The sequence below is a fragment of the Sturnus vulgaris genome, chromosome 2 (genome assembly GCF_052056855.1).
Source record: "Sturnus vulgaris isolate bStuVul1 chromosome 2, bStuVul1.hap1, whole genome shotgun sequence".
NCBI lineage: Eukaryota > Metazoa > Chordata > Aves > Passeriformes > Sturnidae > Sturnus > Sturnus vulgaris.
This window is the reverse complement of record NC_142244.1, coordinates 10,623,602-10,642,782: the sequence shown is the minus strand read 5'-3', so window position 1 is coordinate 10,642,782 and position 19,181 is coordinate 10,623,602. Positions and strand designations below refer to the sequence as shown.

The 19,181-nt window shown below is 38.7% G+C and overlaps 1 protein-coding gene across 21 annotated transcripts in view; it reads left to right on the top strand.

The window, feature by feature from the left end:
* LOC148224620 (uncharacterized) overlaps nucleotides 1–19,181 on the top strand; it is a 319,037-nt gene that overhangs the window by 133,872 nt on the left and 165,984 nt on the right. For all 21 annotated transcript variants that reach the window (XR_015800147.1, XR_015800092.1, XR_015800164.1 and 18 more), the window contains one exon: nucleotides 7,868–7,986. Coding sequence is in view for 5 of the 21 variants with exons in the window: in XM_088157780.1 (XP_088013906.1) it covers nucleotides 7,982–7,986 (5 nt within the window). In the remaining 16 variants the exon portion in view is untranslated. The remainder of the gene's footprint in view (nucleotides 1–7,867; nucleotides 7,987–19,181) is intronic.

Genomic DNA, 19,181 nt, shown 5'->3' with positions numbered 1-19,181 from the left:
AAACTTTCCCAACTAGGAACTTCATGTCCTATGAATTGTAAAATGGTTTACATCAGGCTAAAAGCTTCTCAGAAGTATTGATAAAAATGCCTCTTTCTGTCTCAGTAATGAAGGAAAAGGCAAGGATGAACTATCCCAGCCTTGGGCAGGAGAGGAGCTGGCACTGGACTTGTTCTGTGGGTCAGTGCAGGGAGGGCTTTTTTTTTTTTCAAGTGTTAGACTTTAGCTACTCACTGGAGCTGGATGTAAGCCAAGAATTTATTTTTACAAAATTGCTTTGTGCTGTTTAATCTTGCTTTTGCATTTGCAAAATCTTGCATTTGCAAGGTTTTCATGCCTTTTGGTGTAGCACATGGATAAAGGGTGTACCAGATGGGAATAGGAGAAGCCATCATGGAATAGCTGGTGGACTGGAATCCCATCCTGTTCATGATACCTACTGTGCATGGCCTGGGCAGGGATATAGATCTGAATCACCAATTTTGTTTTCTATTCTGAAAATGAAGAAGTTCTAATTTATAAAATATGTTCTTAAGAAATGCTGATATTTTTTACTAATTTAACTTTTTTTTTTTTTCTAGTTCATTGTTGGTAGTGTTGAGTGGATTGCTTTTGTGTCACATCCTACTCCTATGTAGGATTATTTTCAAGATATCTTTCATGTTGAATAACACACAATTTCAAGCAGAACTGACATTTATGAAAAATAGAAATATGAGGGCTAATGTTCTTACTGTGAAATTCTGGAGGCAGTTAGTAAGAAAGTTTAATCAACCATTAAATAATCAATAGTTACTAGTTCACAGAAGGTTTATCAAAATTTTAATTTCTTTGGTTGAGGGATATTGGAAAATACAATTTTCAACAGCCTTAAGGAGTTAGAAGTCTCACTCTCATTGAACTTAAAAGTAATTTGAACATTTTATTACCTCAGGCTTCCTTAGTAATGTATCTGTTGTTCTTTTACCACTGAAAGCAGTGAATTGTGGATTCTAAATTTCTAGTTCTTCAGAAATACATGGATATGGATAACAAGAAATGAAACATTTTCAGGTAAACTTTGAATTCTTAGAAAACTTTGTAGAGGGACTTTTGAATATCGCATAAGGAGTAAATTCAGTTTAACTTTTCTTCTTACTTGTCTTTAGAGTCCATCTAATAGTGTGAAGAAGACCATGTGTTAAGGATCTCATTTTCTTTTTTGTTAGTTGCACAATTTAGATAAGGGAACTTCTTTTACTGGTAAAGATTTGTGATGTGAAGACTCTTTGCAGAAAAATATCTTTTTTTCTATTCATATTGCCAACAGAAAAAGTACTTGCCATCTTTGTGTCTCTCTAGATATCTATATTTATCTTTGGACTGTTATCTTGAATAACACTGGAAAATATTCAGATTAACTTAATAGTCATTCACTATTTTTATTTTATCTTACTATATTGAGTTAATAAGTCTAAATTTTCTGGGAAAAACATTCTCAGTGAATAAAATTTTCTGAGTATTTCTGTTGCCTTCACTTTTACTATCATATGACTAATAATGCAGCCACACTTCTCAACTCCTTGACTCTTTTGCCTTGTAGGTTATCCATAGTCTTCCTTCACTTCAGAAGCAGTTCATATGGGTCCATGCAAAACATGCTTGTGGAAAAAAAATAATATTGTGCTTCATGTTTTGAAGCACATGAACAGGTTTCATTTCAGATGAAACAAATGTGGGAGATTTGCCCCAGGCAGGCATTCAAACCACGGAGGCAAACCAGAGTTGAAATGTTGATAGCATGGGCATTGGGTCCTCAGTACCAAGATGTACCAGAATCACCCTGTAGCCTGGCAGGTGGAACATTTCCTTGAAAAGGGGCTTGTGCCTATTGATCTCTTCATGCACAGAAAAGAAACGGCTTAGCCATCATACTGTCTGAGCAACTGGTCAAAGAGTTTATTTCAGTGTTTAAAAGAAGAAAAAAAAGGTTTGGAGGAATGAGCCAACAGCATTGCGCTTCTCCTCCCACAATTAGCATGACTTGTAAAAATGGTAAGGTGCAAGGAAACTGCTGAGATCTGGCCCCTCTACATCATCTCCTGAAAAAAGTGCCCTCCTACAGTTTGAGTGAAACGTATGGGAGGTAGGATTAAGTCATGTCCTCAGTATTCCCTATTGCCCAACTGGACACAGTGATCTGATAAACATGCCAAGGACTTTCATACTGTCTTCTTCCTCCCTTCCTTCCAATCTCCCTCTCTTCCTTCCTCCCTCTGTCCCATCCAGCCTTTCCTTCTGACAGAGTATTGCTGAAGGACAGAAAGGAGAAGGAGGAGTCCTTCCCTTTTGCCTGGGCTGAGACAAGCTCTCCCATCCCTGGCCGTGGGATGCTCCAGCTTGCTTGGCCTCCTGGGAATCTTCACGGGCAGGTGAGGTGACCCAGCCTGCTGTGCCATCCTGAGATTTCAGGATGTTTGCGCTGGGTCTCTCCTACAGAATGAGTGGGAGGTGAGTGAAGGGTCAAACTCCAGATTTAGAAATGCACAGTTCTAGTCAGAAAACAGCCTTTGTTTCTGTAGGGTATAAAGATTCCCGAGCAATGGTAAAATAGGAACAGCCTATCATTACCAGGCAGTAGGATGAGATCTGCAAGGAGGGCAGTTTTCTCCCATCAAGAGATGGGATGTATTCAACATGGATAGGGTACGATTGTGCCAGGCTGTGAATCGGCTGTGGTAAGCCAGAAATTCCATCACCAGATTCTATCATGTAGAAACACTTAAAAAATTCCTAAGTGTCCTTCCATCTGCTCTGCTCCACAGCTCAGAATAAACATGCTGCAGAAGACCGTCCAACTTGTCAGAAGCTGGCATTTTTAAAAGCAAAAAGTAGTGATGTAAGAATGATTTGTCTCTTGTGAAGCATTTCCTTTTGATGATTAGATAACAGTAGAATAATAGAGACCTTTCAAAGCATTTATGCAAAGAGGCTTATTATTAAGCCCCAAATATAGTCCTAATTCAAAAGGCAAGATTGGGGTGCTTTAACTTCCCCTGTTTGCACTGTGGTTTGTGTATCACAAGAGGACAGCTGTAGATCAGAGGACAGAGTGCTCCTGGCCAGTGATGGGTGTTTGTGAGCAGGAACTTCCTGGGAGATATTGACCGGGTCACAGGCAGCTGCTCGGAAATTTGTTAAGTAATCTATCTAATACGTCCAAGGAGTAGCACATCCGAATCAATCCATCCAAATGCCTCAGGAATATCAATAAAGAGATAATAAATCTGATAATTCTCTGTGATTTGCTCTGGTGTGAAGCTACGGGGGAAGCCTTGTACAATATGAAGATTAATTCTAGTACACATTTGTTAGGGTGACAAATGCTCTGTGCCAGAACTGTGACTGGTGAAAAATTCATTTCAAGTTAATTTCAAACTTTGTTTTCTGCAATAATCTGCTGTCACAAAACTGAATGGCAATTGCTGAGGATGTTTTCAAAATTGAGCTAGACCCCAGGTTTACAGAATGAGTTTTCCAGGCTGTTTTTTTTTTTCTTTTGTGGATCTCTCACTTAATTTCTGTTCAGCAAAAGAAAAAATCTTTTTTTGCTGTTGTTCTAAATTTTAAATCATAGTAATGATAACAAAAAAAATAAGTATAACATAGTAAATACAAAGCCTAAAGAGACAATAAATTTATTTAGATAATTAATATCCTACCCAGATTAGGCAGTTCTAAGTCCATTGTGAGGGGGGAAAAAAAAAGTCCCATCAGGCACCATTCAGTCCTAAAAGTCAATTTTTTTTTTTGTTTCCTTTGACTGTGGTAGGTATAAAATCAAGTATATAGTCTAGATATTATGTTATATATTAGTTATATATATAATATATAACTAATATGTACGTTAGTTTTATATTATTAGATATATTATAGACTAATTATATTAATCTAGACTTTATTATTTTTTCCATTTTTCAAACACCTTTAGGAAAGAATTCCAGCGCTTCTGTTTCTGACTTAATGATGTGAGAGAAGTGATGTTTCTCAGGGCAAACTGGCACCCTAGGATATTTTTTTAATTAAAAAAAATTGAAAAATTCAGAATTTTGTTTGTGACCTTCATTCTAAAAATTATCAAAGTTATCTGCATCTTTTCAAATTAACTCCACATTCTTTGGAGATCAAGACTAGCTCTTTAGCCATCTATGTCTTGGTCAGTGAAAGAAATTCACATTTGTTTTAAAAATAAAGAGCAGAAAGTAAGAGCTGAAGTTTCAGTTTGCAAAAACAAAAGGCGAGCAACTGTTAATTCTAACAAAATCCTATTTTCACAATTGGAGTCTGCTAAACTTGGCATTTGGATTGTAGAATTTTTAAAACTTTATAGATATTATAGATTTTTTTCTACATTCCTAAATGTTTGCTGGTAAAAAGTCTGACTGTGCCTGAAAACCAAACAGAATACTCTTTGTCCCCTTTGTTTGTACCGCCATCCTATCATAGTATCTGCCTTTTGTAAATCTAGATAAGGAAAAATTGATGTTGAAAGCAAAGTAGATGATGGAATGCAAGCATTGCCCTCTCCTCTGTCAGTGAAGTCTTGTTCCTGAGAAACACAGGCTCTGCTGGTGCCACTTCCTAGGCTCTTTCACACTGGCTCTTGGAAAAGAGCAAGAGCCCTACAATGCCTGTCCAGCCCATGGTGGCTGTTCAGCACTGCACCAAATGTATTTTTCAGAATATCCGTTTTTCCCCATTTTATACGCAATTTTTTAGGCACACTTGTGATCTTGATTTTCTGCAATTTTCTTTTCTTTGGAAAAAGCACAGCCTCTGTCCCTCAGGTACAGGTGAGAAGATGGAGCCCAGAGAACAAGGTGTTGAGGGTTCACCTCTCCAAGAGAACAACACAGGACAGGCTCACAAGATGGTTTAACTTGGACTGTGGTTGGGAGCAGAGCCTTGCTGCATCTTTCTTTTAGTAAATGGTTCAATTCTTAGGCAAAGCTTGAAGATTTTACTTAACTTTTATTTTAGTGTGGAAGGCAGCAGGCCGTGGATATGTCATGGCAGTTTGTTGCTATTACACTTACCTTAATTAAGAGATAATAAGATCTGATTTATTTTTGGGCAGAAATACGTGTTTCAGGTGATTCTGTGCTTCTTATCAGCACCAGATTTCACTGTGAATGTAAATAGGGACATCAGGTAATAAAAAGTGGTAATGAAGGAGCATGTCCTACTGTGCTACGAGTTTTATATTGATTGGCTACCACTTGAGGGACTAAAACTTCCACTTAGTCCTTAAGCCACATAGCAAAAGCATCAGTGCCTGATGGCATTAAAATATGTATTTCAAATGCTAGAAATATTATGCAAAAAGTAGTTGAAACCGAATAATCTTACTTGTGCATGGGTTTGTGTGTGGAGATATCTGTGTATGCTAGTAAAGAAAGCCAATTAGAAGAATGTCAGACTTGTTTTCATGTTTGGATCTCATCTTCAGTGTGTCCCTGTCTGATGGTTTGAACCATGGGTATCTGGTTTAGTCTTGTATCCATGTAAGCAGATACCCAGACATGACAAATATGTTGAGACCAGTGTTATTTAATATGTTAATTTATGATAAAGACAGAGGGATTGAGTGCACCCTCAGCAGGTTTTGCAGATGACACAAAACTGGTGTGGTGACACATCTGAAGGATGGGATGCCATCCAGAGGGACAAGCTCAAAAAGTGACCCATAGGAATCTCATGAGGTTTACCAGAGCAAGTCCAAGGTGCTGCACCTGGGTTGGAGCAACCAATGGTACCAACCCAAGCTGGGGATGAGCAGATCTAGAGCAGCCCTGGAGAAGGATTTGGGGGTGCTGGTGGGTGAGAGGCTGGATATGCCCCAGCTGTGTGCTCTGGGAGCCCAGAACCCCCCGAGTGCTGGGCTGCATCCAGAGCCCCGTGGGCAGCAGGGCAGGGAGGGGATTCTGCCCCTCTGCCCCGCTCTGCTCAGACCCCACCTGCAGGGCTGCATCCAGCTCTGGGCTCCAGCACAGCAAGGACAGGGACCTGCTGGAGCCAGCCCAGAGCAGGCACCGAGGGCATCAGAGGGATGGAGCAGCTCTGCTGTGAGCAAAGGCTGGGAGAACTGGGATTGTTCTGCCTGGAACAGAGAAGGCTCTGGGGTGACCTAATTGTGGCCTTTCTGTACCTGAAGGGAGCCCACAGGAAAGATGGAGACAGTTATTTACAAGAGTCTGGAGTGACAGGACAAGGGGGAATGGCTTAAAACTGATGGAGAGTAGGTTTAGATTAGATATTAGGAAAAAATTTTACTGTTAAGAGTGGTGAGGCACTGGAACATGTTGCCTGTAGAAGTTGTGGATGCCTCATCCCTGGAAGTGTTTAAGGCCAGTTTGGATTGGGGTTTGAGCAACCTGGTCTAGTGTAAGGTGTCCCTGCCTAAGACAGGGGGTTGGAATGAGATGGTCATTAAGGTTCCTTTCCAACCCAGGTCATTCTATGATTTACCATTTGAGATTCAATAAAGGGATTTATATTATATTAGGATCATTTGCTTTGTATTTGTGCATATCTAAAATATGTATTACTTTCAACTGAAAAAGATTTATCATGTAGAAGTAGTTATTTAATCTCAGGTACATCAATTATAAAGAAAAATATTTTATTTCTATTCTGTCAGTAGGCACCTGGTTCACAAACTTCTTAGAACAGATTATTGAAAAATATTTTTCTGTCTTCAATCATGGAAAGAACTTCAAACTTCAAAACTCAAAAAGGCACTTTGTTGCAAGACATTTTCTCCTTGTCTTAAAATGATATAACTTAACTGTGGTCTGCATACCTTTAATTAAAATAGGGTGCTAGAGGGGTTCTGCTGCTCCAGACAAAGAGGGTAAAGAGAGATATGAAGTAATTTGTAGTTAATACAGTGGAGTATTAAATAGTCTCTCGTAAACTTGATTGTCACTCAACTGAAGTTATGCATGTTTACAAACTATCTTGAATTTGGTTCAAAACCTTTTGAAAAGAGAATGCATGAAGATAATGTTTATATATTTTTTATATTTTTTTAATTGACTTTGTCTTTCTTGTGGTCTCAGCTTGCACTAAAATAATCAGCTTCTCCCTATCCAGTTTCCCTTTCTCTGTGTGTTCATATATATTGTGTACAAGTCTGTGTGGATTTAGGAGCAGTTTCCACTTTGGTTAATGCATTATCAGAAAAAATAGTGAAATTCCAGTTATATGACCATCAGTGTGATCAACATAGATCTCTTTATTTCACTTTTGTCTAATTCTACAGTGCTTATCTTCCCACTTCTACAATCAGGTGGTAGAGTCACCATCCCTTGAGGTGTTGAAGACGCAACTGGATGTGGCACTCAGTGCCATGGTCTAGTTGAAAAAGTGGTGATTAATATTCCACCATGAATGGTTCTGAGGGATATTTTGAAACTGTTATCATGTCAGTCAACATTCTGTTGTATACTGGATACTTGGCAAATACATGAAAGCTTGCAAATTTTTACTTGGCTTTACTTCTAAACTATTATAAACTCTATACTTCTAAATGGTGAAAATCAGTTTTTCAAAGAAAGGAAATTTATTATGTTTGTAAATAAAATCCATTAAAAACATGGCTTGAACTCTAGAAGACGAGTTGAGTTTGCCAGCTTGAGGAGGGGGGGAGGTTTTTTTTGTTTCTCCATTTGTTTTTGTTGTTGTTTTCCTAATTCTTTTTTCTTCCTTGTGAAACACTGAACTTAACAAGGGTGACTTGAATTAAAATAATCTTGGCACTATACAGTGCAGTGTTTTCACAGAGTCTTAGTTTCTGAAATAACTGTGATTTGGTTTTATTTTACAGGACTGGAAAGAAACATTTTCCATAGATGTCATTTTCTGTCTGCTGTGATGCTGCACTCTGAGTGATGCCACATTCAGCACTGAGTACTACTGGCAAAGAGAGAGGCTTCTCAAAATGAGGTAGGTTTCATTATTTTCCTGAAGAAGTTCTTAATAATCAATTTTCTGTTTAATGTAAGTGAAGTCAAATAGGTATTCCAGGTCTGACTTCACCTTGACTTGTCATTGGTTTTAGTGGCTTCCTCTGTGTTGGTATTTACCCAACAGAGTAATTAATGAGTCCAGGTGTTGTAGTGGGCTACAATGTTCCAGGAGCTCTCATTTGTGCCATAGTTTTGTTCCAAAGCATTCTTGGGCTGTTGTGACTGTTACCTGTGACTAAAGGTACACTCTGTAGTCCCTGTGCATGGGTCATCAGAAAGAGCATATCTTAGTTAGCCTTACACAGCCAAGACTATTTCCTAATAGAATGGTTTCAGGAGAGTGATTTGGGGAAGGTTTGCATATTATTATTATTATTATTATTATTATTATTATTATTATTATTAGACATAAACTCTGGTCAAAGTGCAGTGCAATGAATAGGTACTGCCTAAAGGCCTTGGTTCTCTTTTACTATTTTCCCACTGGTGGTAAAAGACATATTGAGGTGAGAGTTTGTTACTTAAACATGGGACTGGTTAAATATGACACAAAACATGCAATAGACCCACAGCCATCTGGAATGGCAGCTGAGCCTTTGGCAGGATACTGTAGGGTATGCAAAATGCATGAGTTGCCTATGCTTAGCAGTCCTACCCTATATGTTAGATTTCTCTTTCAGGAAACTGTAAAGACTGCTTCAGTTTGTGTTGTGATAGATTGCAATCCCAGATTCAAAGGTGATGTTAGAAATGAGGAGTACCAGGAGACCTGCAAGGAAAGAAGGGTTGAAACAAAGCAAGTAAACAACTAGCAAAGTGTACAGTAAGGAAGGGCTTAGTTTATCTTATTTTCCATTGATTCTTTTCCTATTTATACTCTTCATGAGCTAGCAACCTTCAAGTGAGAGGCATCTTTTCTGAGTTGCTCTGTTGTGCATTATTTCACAAAAAGAAATGTATTAATTGCTCAATGCTCTAGTACATCCCCTCACTGTGTACCAAGTGTAAGGGAAAATATTACAGTCGGTATCTGACATGTGGAACTAATTTGCCTCTGTTGGAGTTCAGGGAGAGGTCTTGGCTATTAGAGTGGATGAAAACACTAGGAATTATAGGCACCTCACCTCATGATGCTTCATTTGTAGTTTACATTTTTGATGATATAGTATGGACAGAATATGGGGACCATATCCTGGCCCCATTGAAATCAGTAGGAGTTTTTCTCTTAATTTCAACTAGGCCATGACCCTGAGAATCTCTACTGGCTCCTGGTGAAAGATTTGTTCTATTCCTGCCCCTAACTAGACCTCCTCTGAGGACTTAGTTTTTAATATTGTGACCAAATCTGCTTCTTAGGTAATAATTCTCTCTTATTGAAGTTTATTTGTACTTGATTTGGGATATCCTATGCTCAAAGGAAAACATGATTCTATACCTATATTTTTCTGTCCTAAAATATGACAGTGCTGTTATGGGTAATTATACTCTGAATCTCAGGAAATAGTATCTGATGAAAAGATAAAGGGCTTCAGAACAACTTATCAAGGGAAAGGGCAGCAACCTATTAACCCAAATAAGATATTATTATGCAAGAACTGCAAGAAACAAGGCTTTACTCAGAGGAAGACTAGATCACTTAATTGCTCTTTAATATCATCAGTTTCTATGACTGCAAATTCTTTAATGAGCATATTGTGGATTTTCCCCTTACTAGCAGTTTGGATTTGATAAGTTATGTCTGTCCATAGATGAAAAGATGTACTTTAGTATTATCTTTGCTGTAGTAATAGACTCTTTCAAACTCCCACAGCTGGAGCATGTGCTGCCCACAGGTCATGCATAACTTACACATCCTTTGATGTGTAGAGGGCACCAGAATTCTTATTTTCTACATAATTTTATTTTTCTATCAGCTGACCAGTGGAGCTCTTTGCTCTAATATATTCCACTTATTGTACAGCACAGGCATAAGAGTATATTGAAATTGTTGTGTGACATATGAAGCTAAATGATTCTCAAAAACATGAATCCTTCACCAAAGCTATATCTGACTCTGAGATATTTTCTTAATGCAAGTATTAATTGGTTCTGAAAAAGAGATAGATATGAAATGCTGAGTGTGCTCTCATCTGCTATCTAATTTATCTGTTTCGATATCTCTGGTTAATCAGAAGTTTCATTCTATTGGTGTGCCTTGTTTGGGGAATTTTTTACAGTGTTTTTCATTAGAAATGTCTCCCAGTTTGGATTGGGTTTTAAGAAGTACACAGTTTATGCAGTGTATGTGTCCATATGCATCTGTATGTTCTGCTGGGGGTTTGAAGCTAGAAGTGAAGTTTGAAATTTGTTGGGGGTAGAGTATTAAAAATATTCTCTTCTGCATGGTCTGGCCCAAGCATCCACATGAATGTTCTGTTGTGCTTTGTTACACAAAATTATGCTGGGAAGGAAGACCACGAAGGTGTTAAGCCATTTTTGCCTAGTCCTATGGTGCTAATTTGCCATTTTATGCTCCCTGCATTTTGCATCATTCCTTTAAAACTGTGTAAAAAACATATTTTCCTTCTTGAATTCCTTTGCCTTTACTCTCATAGATAAGTATCCTGCTCTGGCACTGCCTCATGTCTAAGATGGTTAACATTGCAGAGGGGATGGGGGTGAAGTATTTTCACCAGAGAAGATTCATGATGTCTGTCTACCAGGGGTGCTGCTGCATTTAGTTCCCTGTGCTCTTCCTGGTGTCATTGTTTGTCACCTTCTGTACTGAACTGTGAGAGATATTGAGGGCAGTCATGGTGAGCACATGTATATTATATAAGTAATGAACCAAAATATTGAGTCTTGCTTGTTCCTGTCACTTTTGGATCAACTCACTGAACCAGTATTGATATTTTGCTTTGTTAATTAACTTGCCAAAGCAAACCACTTATTATTCACCTGAAAGAGTACTGAGAAAACAAGACCCTAGTGTTCTTCTCTCAGTTGTTCCAGATGTTCAAGTATTTTAAGTATCCTGCAGGTATAGTCCTACACTAATTTGTAAAAGAAATATAGTATAAATAAATCCATTTTTTAATACAGGGTTTCGTAGTTATAAGAATGTTTGATGGAAGGAAAATTATTCATTGCAATTTGTAACTTGGAGAACACAATCCATTTGACTCTTTTTCTGTATAATACAAAGAGTTCATCTGTTGCACACTGTTCATTTTTAATTAAACATTTTATCATAGTGCAGTCTTTTATTGACATTCCTCATAATAGAGCTGATAAGATCTTGACCTACTCTTCAATACAGCAATGTATAACTCAATACTCTGGTACACGCTGTTCCCTCCAGAATTAAATACATGATTTTCTGATTTAATTTTAAAATGTACTTTTTTTTAAATGTACTTCTGATGCCATTTATTTACTTTAACTTCCTAGATTTATGCCCCTTTTGACTTATTCATTTTGGATGCAACCATTTCTTGGACTATCACTCCTGTTTCCTCAAGCTTTTAGCTAGCTGGACCACTTAAGGGAATCTTTTTCTGCTTTCATTCATTTCTTTTTTAAAATTTGCAATAAGAGGTGATTGATCATCTAATTTTTTTTTCCTACTGTACTTTTTGTGTACAATTTTGATTAGGTGTGCTAACTTCACTCACTGTTGCCTTAATCACAGGCTTATAGAATTTCTAGTAGCACAGAAATTCCTTAAGATACTTCATGAGAAGAGATTCCTGAAGATGTCCCCAAAGATGAACAACGAAGCTGACCCCTGTCAGTAGCCATAATGAACCCTGAGATATAAAGCCTCCCAGGATCATGTGTTTAGCCATAATCCTGGCTGGATTTTGTCACCTCCAGAGGAGCTGCACCAGGGGAGTGGGAACCAATCTCTTCAGTTTGTAGTGGCTGCAGTGGTGCTGCTGACAAGGGAGAGGTCTGAGACCAGCTGGCCACAGAGCAGCATCCAGAGGGAATAAGCCCAAAGTATTTCCAGGGTTTGCTGTTTCCAGCATTGAGTTTTAGTATTCCTCTAGACGGGAAAACCAGAACTCTCTAATATTTTGCTGCAGCAAATCAACCTTTCTGAGTTGAGCACCCACCATAATCATCTAAGTTTCTGAGGATCATCAGGTGTTGCAAGACCCAATTTCTCATTAATCTCAGCTAGAGGTGAGGACCTCTTGCTATATCAGCTGTGTCAGATGGTAATGGCTCAACTGCCCCATGCTTCCCTTTTATGCTTTGTAAAATCAGCTCTGCTATTCATCCTTCTTGTACTGCAGGCTTGCCACTGTTCACTATAAATATATATATATTGATTTGAGCTGATAATTTTGAGGTAATTTAATACCCATTTGAAATTATTTCACGTTATAAATTGCAGAAATTGCAGAACTGCTTTGTGCTTGAGAAGAGCTTCAAAGAGGGGGGAATACTCAACTGCTGAGGTTGTTTTCTTATCCTGTGGAAAACTTTTTAATCTTGCTTGGTCAGCACAGAAATTAAAAATCACACAGGACCTCTGGCAGTAGGAAGTCACTGTGTGCCAGATGTGTGTCTTTCAAAGTTAAACCTTCAGACCTCTTTGGTCTTCAACAAACTCCAGATCTTCATGGATAAATAGGTATGTAATGAATTTAAATAAGTACTCACTTGACCTCTGAACTAAACTTAGGATTCTGATTTTTTTTCTCCTTTTTTGGCACTTTCTTTCTCCAAATCTACAATAAAATATACTGCCGTGTTATTGGAAACATAGAGGAGTGTGTGACTTGAAAGAGACAATGCAGTGAACTTTATTAATTGTTCTAAAAGGGAACAGTTTATGGAAAAGGAGCAAGTTCATGGCCTGCTACACCCAGCTGAGTTGGAGAATTGTGAAAACCCAATCAAGGTGTGCCTGGGGTACCTAGGACCCTGTCAGCACAGGTGCCACAAGCCACAGATGCCTCTCTGTCTTGGCTGCCTCTGCTATCCATGCTGGATAGATGAAGGCAAGTGAGGGAAATGCCAGCAGAGGCCAGGGCACTGTTGGCAGTGCAAACACAGGTGATAGAGGCAGGTACAGGACCTCACCATCCCCAGCAGAGGAGGGGCAATGACAACAAAGAGAATGAAAAAGCAATGAAACTGTTTGTTGCATCTGTTCCTGAAAGCTCGCTTGTTTAAACCAGACCTAAGTCACACCAGGTGAAGCTTCCAGTTACATTAGAGATACTGGACATTGCCACTGAAATAAAAATACTGAATTTTGATCATATGGTGGCATAGAGAGGCTCAATTTGTGCATATCCTGCAACAATTCTGCTATCTTTTAGATGCAGTGGTGCTCGTGAACTTGTTTGTTCTGCCTTGCTCTCCCACCCTGGGCAGTGCTGCAGCTGGCATGAGGAATGGGGAGCAGTAACATCAGAGTTTTGCTTTCTCACTTTGTTCTATTGGGTTTTCTTGGTTTATACATCTGCAACTCAGGCTGCCTCACAGTGCTTGAGCTCACAGAAGAAAATGTGCAAGCTAGGATGGTGACTGGCTGCTCCACAGAGGCATTGGTATTGGTTTTTTCCAGCTTTCTACCACAAGCAGTCTTCTAGGTATTTTCTAGAATTAATAAAATAATATCCTGGGTTTTAAACATTTTTAAGACGTGTTAGAAAATCTGTTGTATTTGCTGGTGAACATTTGTGTTCACGTTCTATTGTTTGTGGGGACTAATGAGCACATCATTTTCCACCATCTTTTTACAGAGAGTAAAGTAAATATTTATAAGAAAACACACCCTCCCAAGATCTACTTCAAACGGCATCAGTGTAAATTTTGATAAGTACTTTCAAATGTTAATTTTCATGAACACCGTTTTAAATGCAAAAGTTAGATTGCTTTTAGTGACAGAACTCAAATAAATGTAGGTGTTATTTCTCCAATAAAAAATATTTTATATAGTTTAAACAAACCCAAACAACTTGCTTAGCTGTGGTTTTGTTATTCAAAGATACACCCTCACCAGTGGGAAGGTGAAAGTGGGATTTAACTAAGTCTGTAATCTCATTTCCAAAGATGTGTTCAAATTATGTCAATCAGTATTTTGAATCCACGTCCTTGGTCACACTGTGTATGTTCCCTGTGCAGTGTAGTCAGGCAAAACCATGGAAGGGCAAGTCCACAGTGGCCGAGATTGGGGTGACCTGAGCTAGGGTCTAAATTGCTTCTGTATACACTCAAGGCAGGAAAAACGTGTGTTCTAAGAAGAGAGGAGTTAGGCAGCATTGTTGTTTCTGTGTATATTTGTTTAGTGCTTTAGATTTTGTTGAAAGACAGTCTGTTGACTATGTGCTTTGGTTATAATCTTCTCCTTAAGAAGGGATGTGTTTTGCTTATCAGCTGACAAAATAGCATTCAAAATTAATTTTAGAGAGCATTGTTGCAATATTACAAGGACATTATTTAAAATTAGTGGATAAGCTTTATTTTGTTGATGTTTTATTGGGGTTTAGCCATTGTAAATCTCACTATTTTATAGAAAACAGTTTAGTGATTCATGAAGTACCAACGTTAATTGCTTAGATATTGATCTCAAACTCCTGTAAAAATAAATCTATTAACCCTAATAATTTAATTCTATTATATTATTAGTATAAACATTTAGAGTGTTCTCTTACATTAAAAAAACCAAAAAGGAACCAATCCATCTCAGTATTTGGAGCTCTGTAAGTTCACAGACAGTCATGCAAGGAATATATACTGTATCTAGAGTATGTATATGTAAGGCAATGTAGGAAAGAGGAAGATATTGGAGAAAGCTGTCTCTTCAGTAAAGACATTTAGCTAGAACTTGCAAGGTGTGAGTTAATTTGCTGAATTCTACTGTGAAAAGTCTAATATTTTTCACGATTCCCATGATGGATACTTTAATCTCCTGGAAGAAAATAAATGAGAACTTTAACAGATTGTTTTGCAGAGCCTGCATTTTAGTGGATCTGCCTTCTTTTTATAAGATGAGGTTAATTTTCTGCCTTTTTTTTTCCTTCACTTTTCCTCTTAGCTTTATTTTATGGCAAAAGCCTATTAGAACAGTGAAATTTGTTATTTCAAATTGGATAAAGACAAGAGATTTTAGCTCTGAATTGTGCATACATGATGCATAATTTTAATGCAACTTCCTGCTAGGATATTCTTTTCCTCCCTGTACCCACATGCACACTGAATTGCAGTTTTGGTGTGGATTTAATGAAAGGACATTCTTCTGCTCTGCAGTTGCTCTCAGTTTTTGTATTTAGTGTTGTGATTTGGCAGCTTTCACTGTACCCATAAAATACGATTGAGCATCAACAAACTATCCAAGAGAACAGAGTTTTAAGGAAGTGTTTGAATGAGGAGAGGGTGACTGTACAGAAAAAAAACCAAAAAACCAACAACAGAAGGGAAGTTCTCTCAGTTTATACTCAGGTAAAAAAAGGAAGAGGTCATTTGGGCAAGGCTTGTAAACATCCTGTCACATGGGTAGACAATGTGTTGAAATTGTAGATTCCATGTGGCATTTGGTGTGTTCTTGTGAGTGTGCATATATTGGTGTGAGGAAGCTCATCCTCTGTTCCCTCTCCAGCTCTCCAGGGATTCATAATGTGAAGTCACAGCCACACTCACCAGCCACCAGATCATGTGGGGAAAAAACCAACCTGCAGCAAGTATTTGCTAGAAAGTCCCATTAGAACAAAGCATTTTAACTGACTCCTTAGGCAGTTGCAAGCATTTGTGGAGCATTAACAAACAGAGAAGGACTTCTTTTCTCCCCAGCCAGGAAAAGAGCACAATTTTGTGTTTTAAGTGACCAGCCACGCATTGCCAATAACGAGTGGTGATTGTTCCTATCGGTCAGTTAAAAATTGTGTCACAAGGTCAAATATGTTTGCATACACTGCTAAAGGACTTGTGGCTAACAAAGTAATTAATAATACCCATGATCTATTTTCAGACACCTGGTGAACAGATTTAAGGGCTCTGTCCATTGGCTGTATCTCCCAAGGAGCAATTCCACCAGCCCTAGCTAAAAATGTGTAAGCTCTAGACTAGAACAAAGCCAGTTTAATTATGTAATAGCAAAGTCCATCCTCAACCCTGCTATGATATATCCTTTATTGATAGGAATATTACAGATGATGGATTTTGGTTTTGTGAGCCCATTCAGTCCAAACTAGGAGACCCCCAGGCCTACAGAACTTTGAAATACTTGTATTCTTCTAAAATCAGCTTTTGAGTATGAGATACTATCACAATAACAATATCCTTTGATTAATAGTATGCACTAATGATTCAGACAAGCACTGTTCAGAGGTAGGCAAAGGTCTAATCTACTTTTCCAGAAGTTTGTACTTGCTGCAAGGATCAAGTTTTTTGTGGTCACCAGGCAGAAAAGGAAGCCTTGGTGAGTGAAGTGATGAGCAAGATTGGTCCCAGACAGTCAGCTTCAGCCTTAAAACATTCCTTATTCCAGTGATTACTGCAAACAGAGATATCTTCCAAATGAGCATGAGAAGGAGGGAGTGGAGGCCAAAGTTAGGAGCATGCAAAACTCATAACCACAAGATTTTAAATTCCACTGTATATTTAGTGCAGATATTGTTTTTCTGGGGCTGATGTGCTGCTTTAAAGAACAAGTGAAAACTGCATCAATCTCTCATCTGCAATCTGTCATTGCATTTCACACAGATTTTACTTTAACACTCTATTCTATTTTGTACCTTCAAAAGAAAAAAAACCCCAGTTTTGGGGAAGAAGTAGAGTGTTTTGGTTAGATAACAGCATGCAAACTTTATGACATCCATTTTTTAAAGTCTTTAGTGTCTCTTTTGCTTTTTGCTCTGTAATTGATTACTAGCACCCCCTTTAACCCACCTTAAAGGGCAAGCAGGAAATTCATGTTTTCGTTCATCAGCCCATCCCTCTGAAAAGCGTTCAATATTAAACCAGTTTGCAAGGAGCACAGGCAGAAGAAACAAGAGGCCCAGTTAGACCGTGGCAAGGTTAGGAGATGCATGTCTGGTGCCTGCAGCAAATATCTGCTCTTGTTCCTGTACAGTTTTTGCATGGGGAGACCAAGTTAATTGGGGTATGGCTCTGTTCTTTCCTTTATGTGTGACCTTTTATTATCTCTGTGGCCCTGTAGTTCATGCAGTGTCATAAAGCTATGGGAAAGTCTTGCAGCTGGTGTTATCAGCTGTTGGAAATTAACTTTAAAATTGAAATATTTGTGTTTCCTTTTGCCTGAAGGTGTCTGGGAGTGTTTAAATTGCTACGAAGGTGCAATTATTGTGGTTGTGATTTTGCTGAGCATTGCTCCTCCATCTTTTCCCCTTCTTTCTCTCCTCTTCTTACCCCCACTGCTTTTTAGTGCAAGCTGTGGGCTGGCAATCAGGTGTTGTGCTGGGGGAGGGGGGTTACTTTAGGAGGGGGGTTACATGGCATAATTCCCACGAATGTAGGAGGAGGATGAAAAAGATAAAGAAATTTTGTTTTTCTGAGCTAGAGGATTCTCTGCATGACTTCCCCACTGATGGGATCATGTGCTTTCAGGCTGAGATTTTATTAACAATTCAAATGGAAATTGAGGGCACAGGAGGAGCAGATTCTCACATAAACTTGATCTGTCCATGAATGCAGTTCTCTGTTTGCCCTGACCCTGCATGGCTTAAGACACTGCCTGTGAGGCCTGAGTGCCAGACACAAAGACCGAAATGAAAAGCAAGCACATTCCAGTAGTCTGCACAAAGGCAATGGAGCAGTTTCTAGCCGTCTCCCCAGGGAGAGATCTTATCTCCTTGCAGCTAAAACCCTTTAGAGTGTTTATTTGTACTCTAGCACCCGAGGTTTATGAATTGATATGGATGCTGATTAAACTGTAAGTTTCCTCGGTGGGTCTTTTTGGGAGACGCGGAGGTGTTCCGCGTGTAATTTCTTTCCCAAATTCCTATCGACATTGATCAAAAGGTTGTTTTGCTTTCCTGGAAAGTGCTGAGGGAAAAGGGAGTCCAGAAAGTGCATCTGTTAATAAAAGTCATCCCCAGCCTTAGGAGAGTTTGGCACAACTGTGCCTTGAGGACGCATCCATCCATCCATCCATCACCCGTTTTTTGGGCGTTTAGAGCATCGCGGAGGGTCGGCGGCGCTCGGGAGGCCGCCCTGAGTGGCTGTACAGATTAAATGTGCTGTGCAGCAGGGTGACCTTGTGCTGGGAAGGCACAGGGAGGACGGGAGGCCAGGCAGCTGTGGCCACATCTGCCGGGCCATCGCTCTCCGCCAATGGCAGCCAGTGCGGGATGTTCCTGCCGGGAATTCTGCCGGGGGATGGGTGACGGGGCTTTGCTGGGGGTCTTGTCCGTTCTTTTTGGGAACCTATCCCAGTGCAAGGATAAAATTCATACTCCCTTCGTGTTAATCTTGTGTCAGTATATTGGTAATAATGTCAGTGAATAGTGGCAATTCCTTAATCAAACTATAAAACAGTGATACTTCTGGCTCTCCTAAACAGGCTTCCTTTCATGAACACTCCCTAAAACAGTAGGAAAACTGTAAAAAAAGCAAATGTTTTGACTGTGTTAATTCCAAAGAGTCACAATATTATTTGCCCTTGTTTTCCTTATTTTCAGCCACAAAAGAAAAGAGCCCCAAAGCAAAAGCCAGCAACTTTTAGATAGGAAATTATAGCCATATGTTTTTCCATTTTTCTTGCAGCGTTTAAAACTTTCAAACATTTTGATACTCCTGAAAGTATTTAAATAAGTGGGAAGAGATTAGCAAGAAATATTGATTAAAATAGTTTTTGTCCCTTAATTTCATGGGTTTATATTATCTCAAATTAATGATCGTACTTAGGCAAATTGTCAGTAATTGGTGACAAAATTGCTTTATTGCTTTTCTTTCATTTGATGCTAATTAATGGCCCTACAGTATTAAGTTCAAGTCTCTTCTATATTTCTCCTTCTCCATAAATATGCTTAGTGGTAATGTGTTGGGCTCAACTTTTTTTCTTTAGTGTATGCCGTAACTGCCTTATAGAAATGTGATAAAAAACACATTTCTGGCATGATTTTTCCTGAAAGAATATAAATGTTATTTGCTTAAGAGCTTGAAGTCATTTTGATATGAAAGAAACATTAGTAACACAATGTGTTAATTGATTCA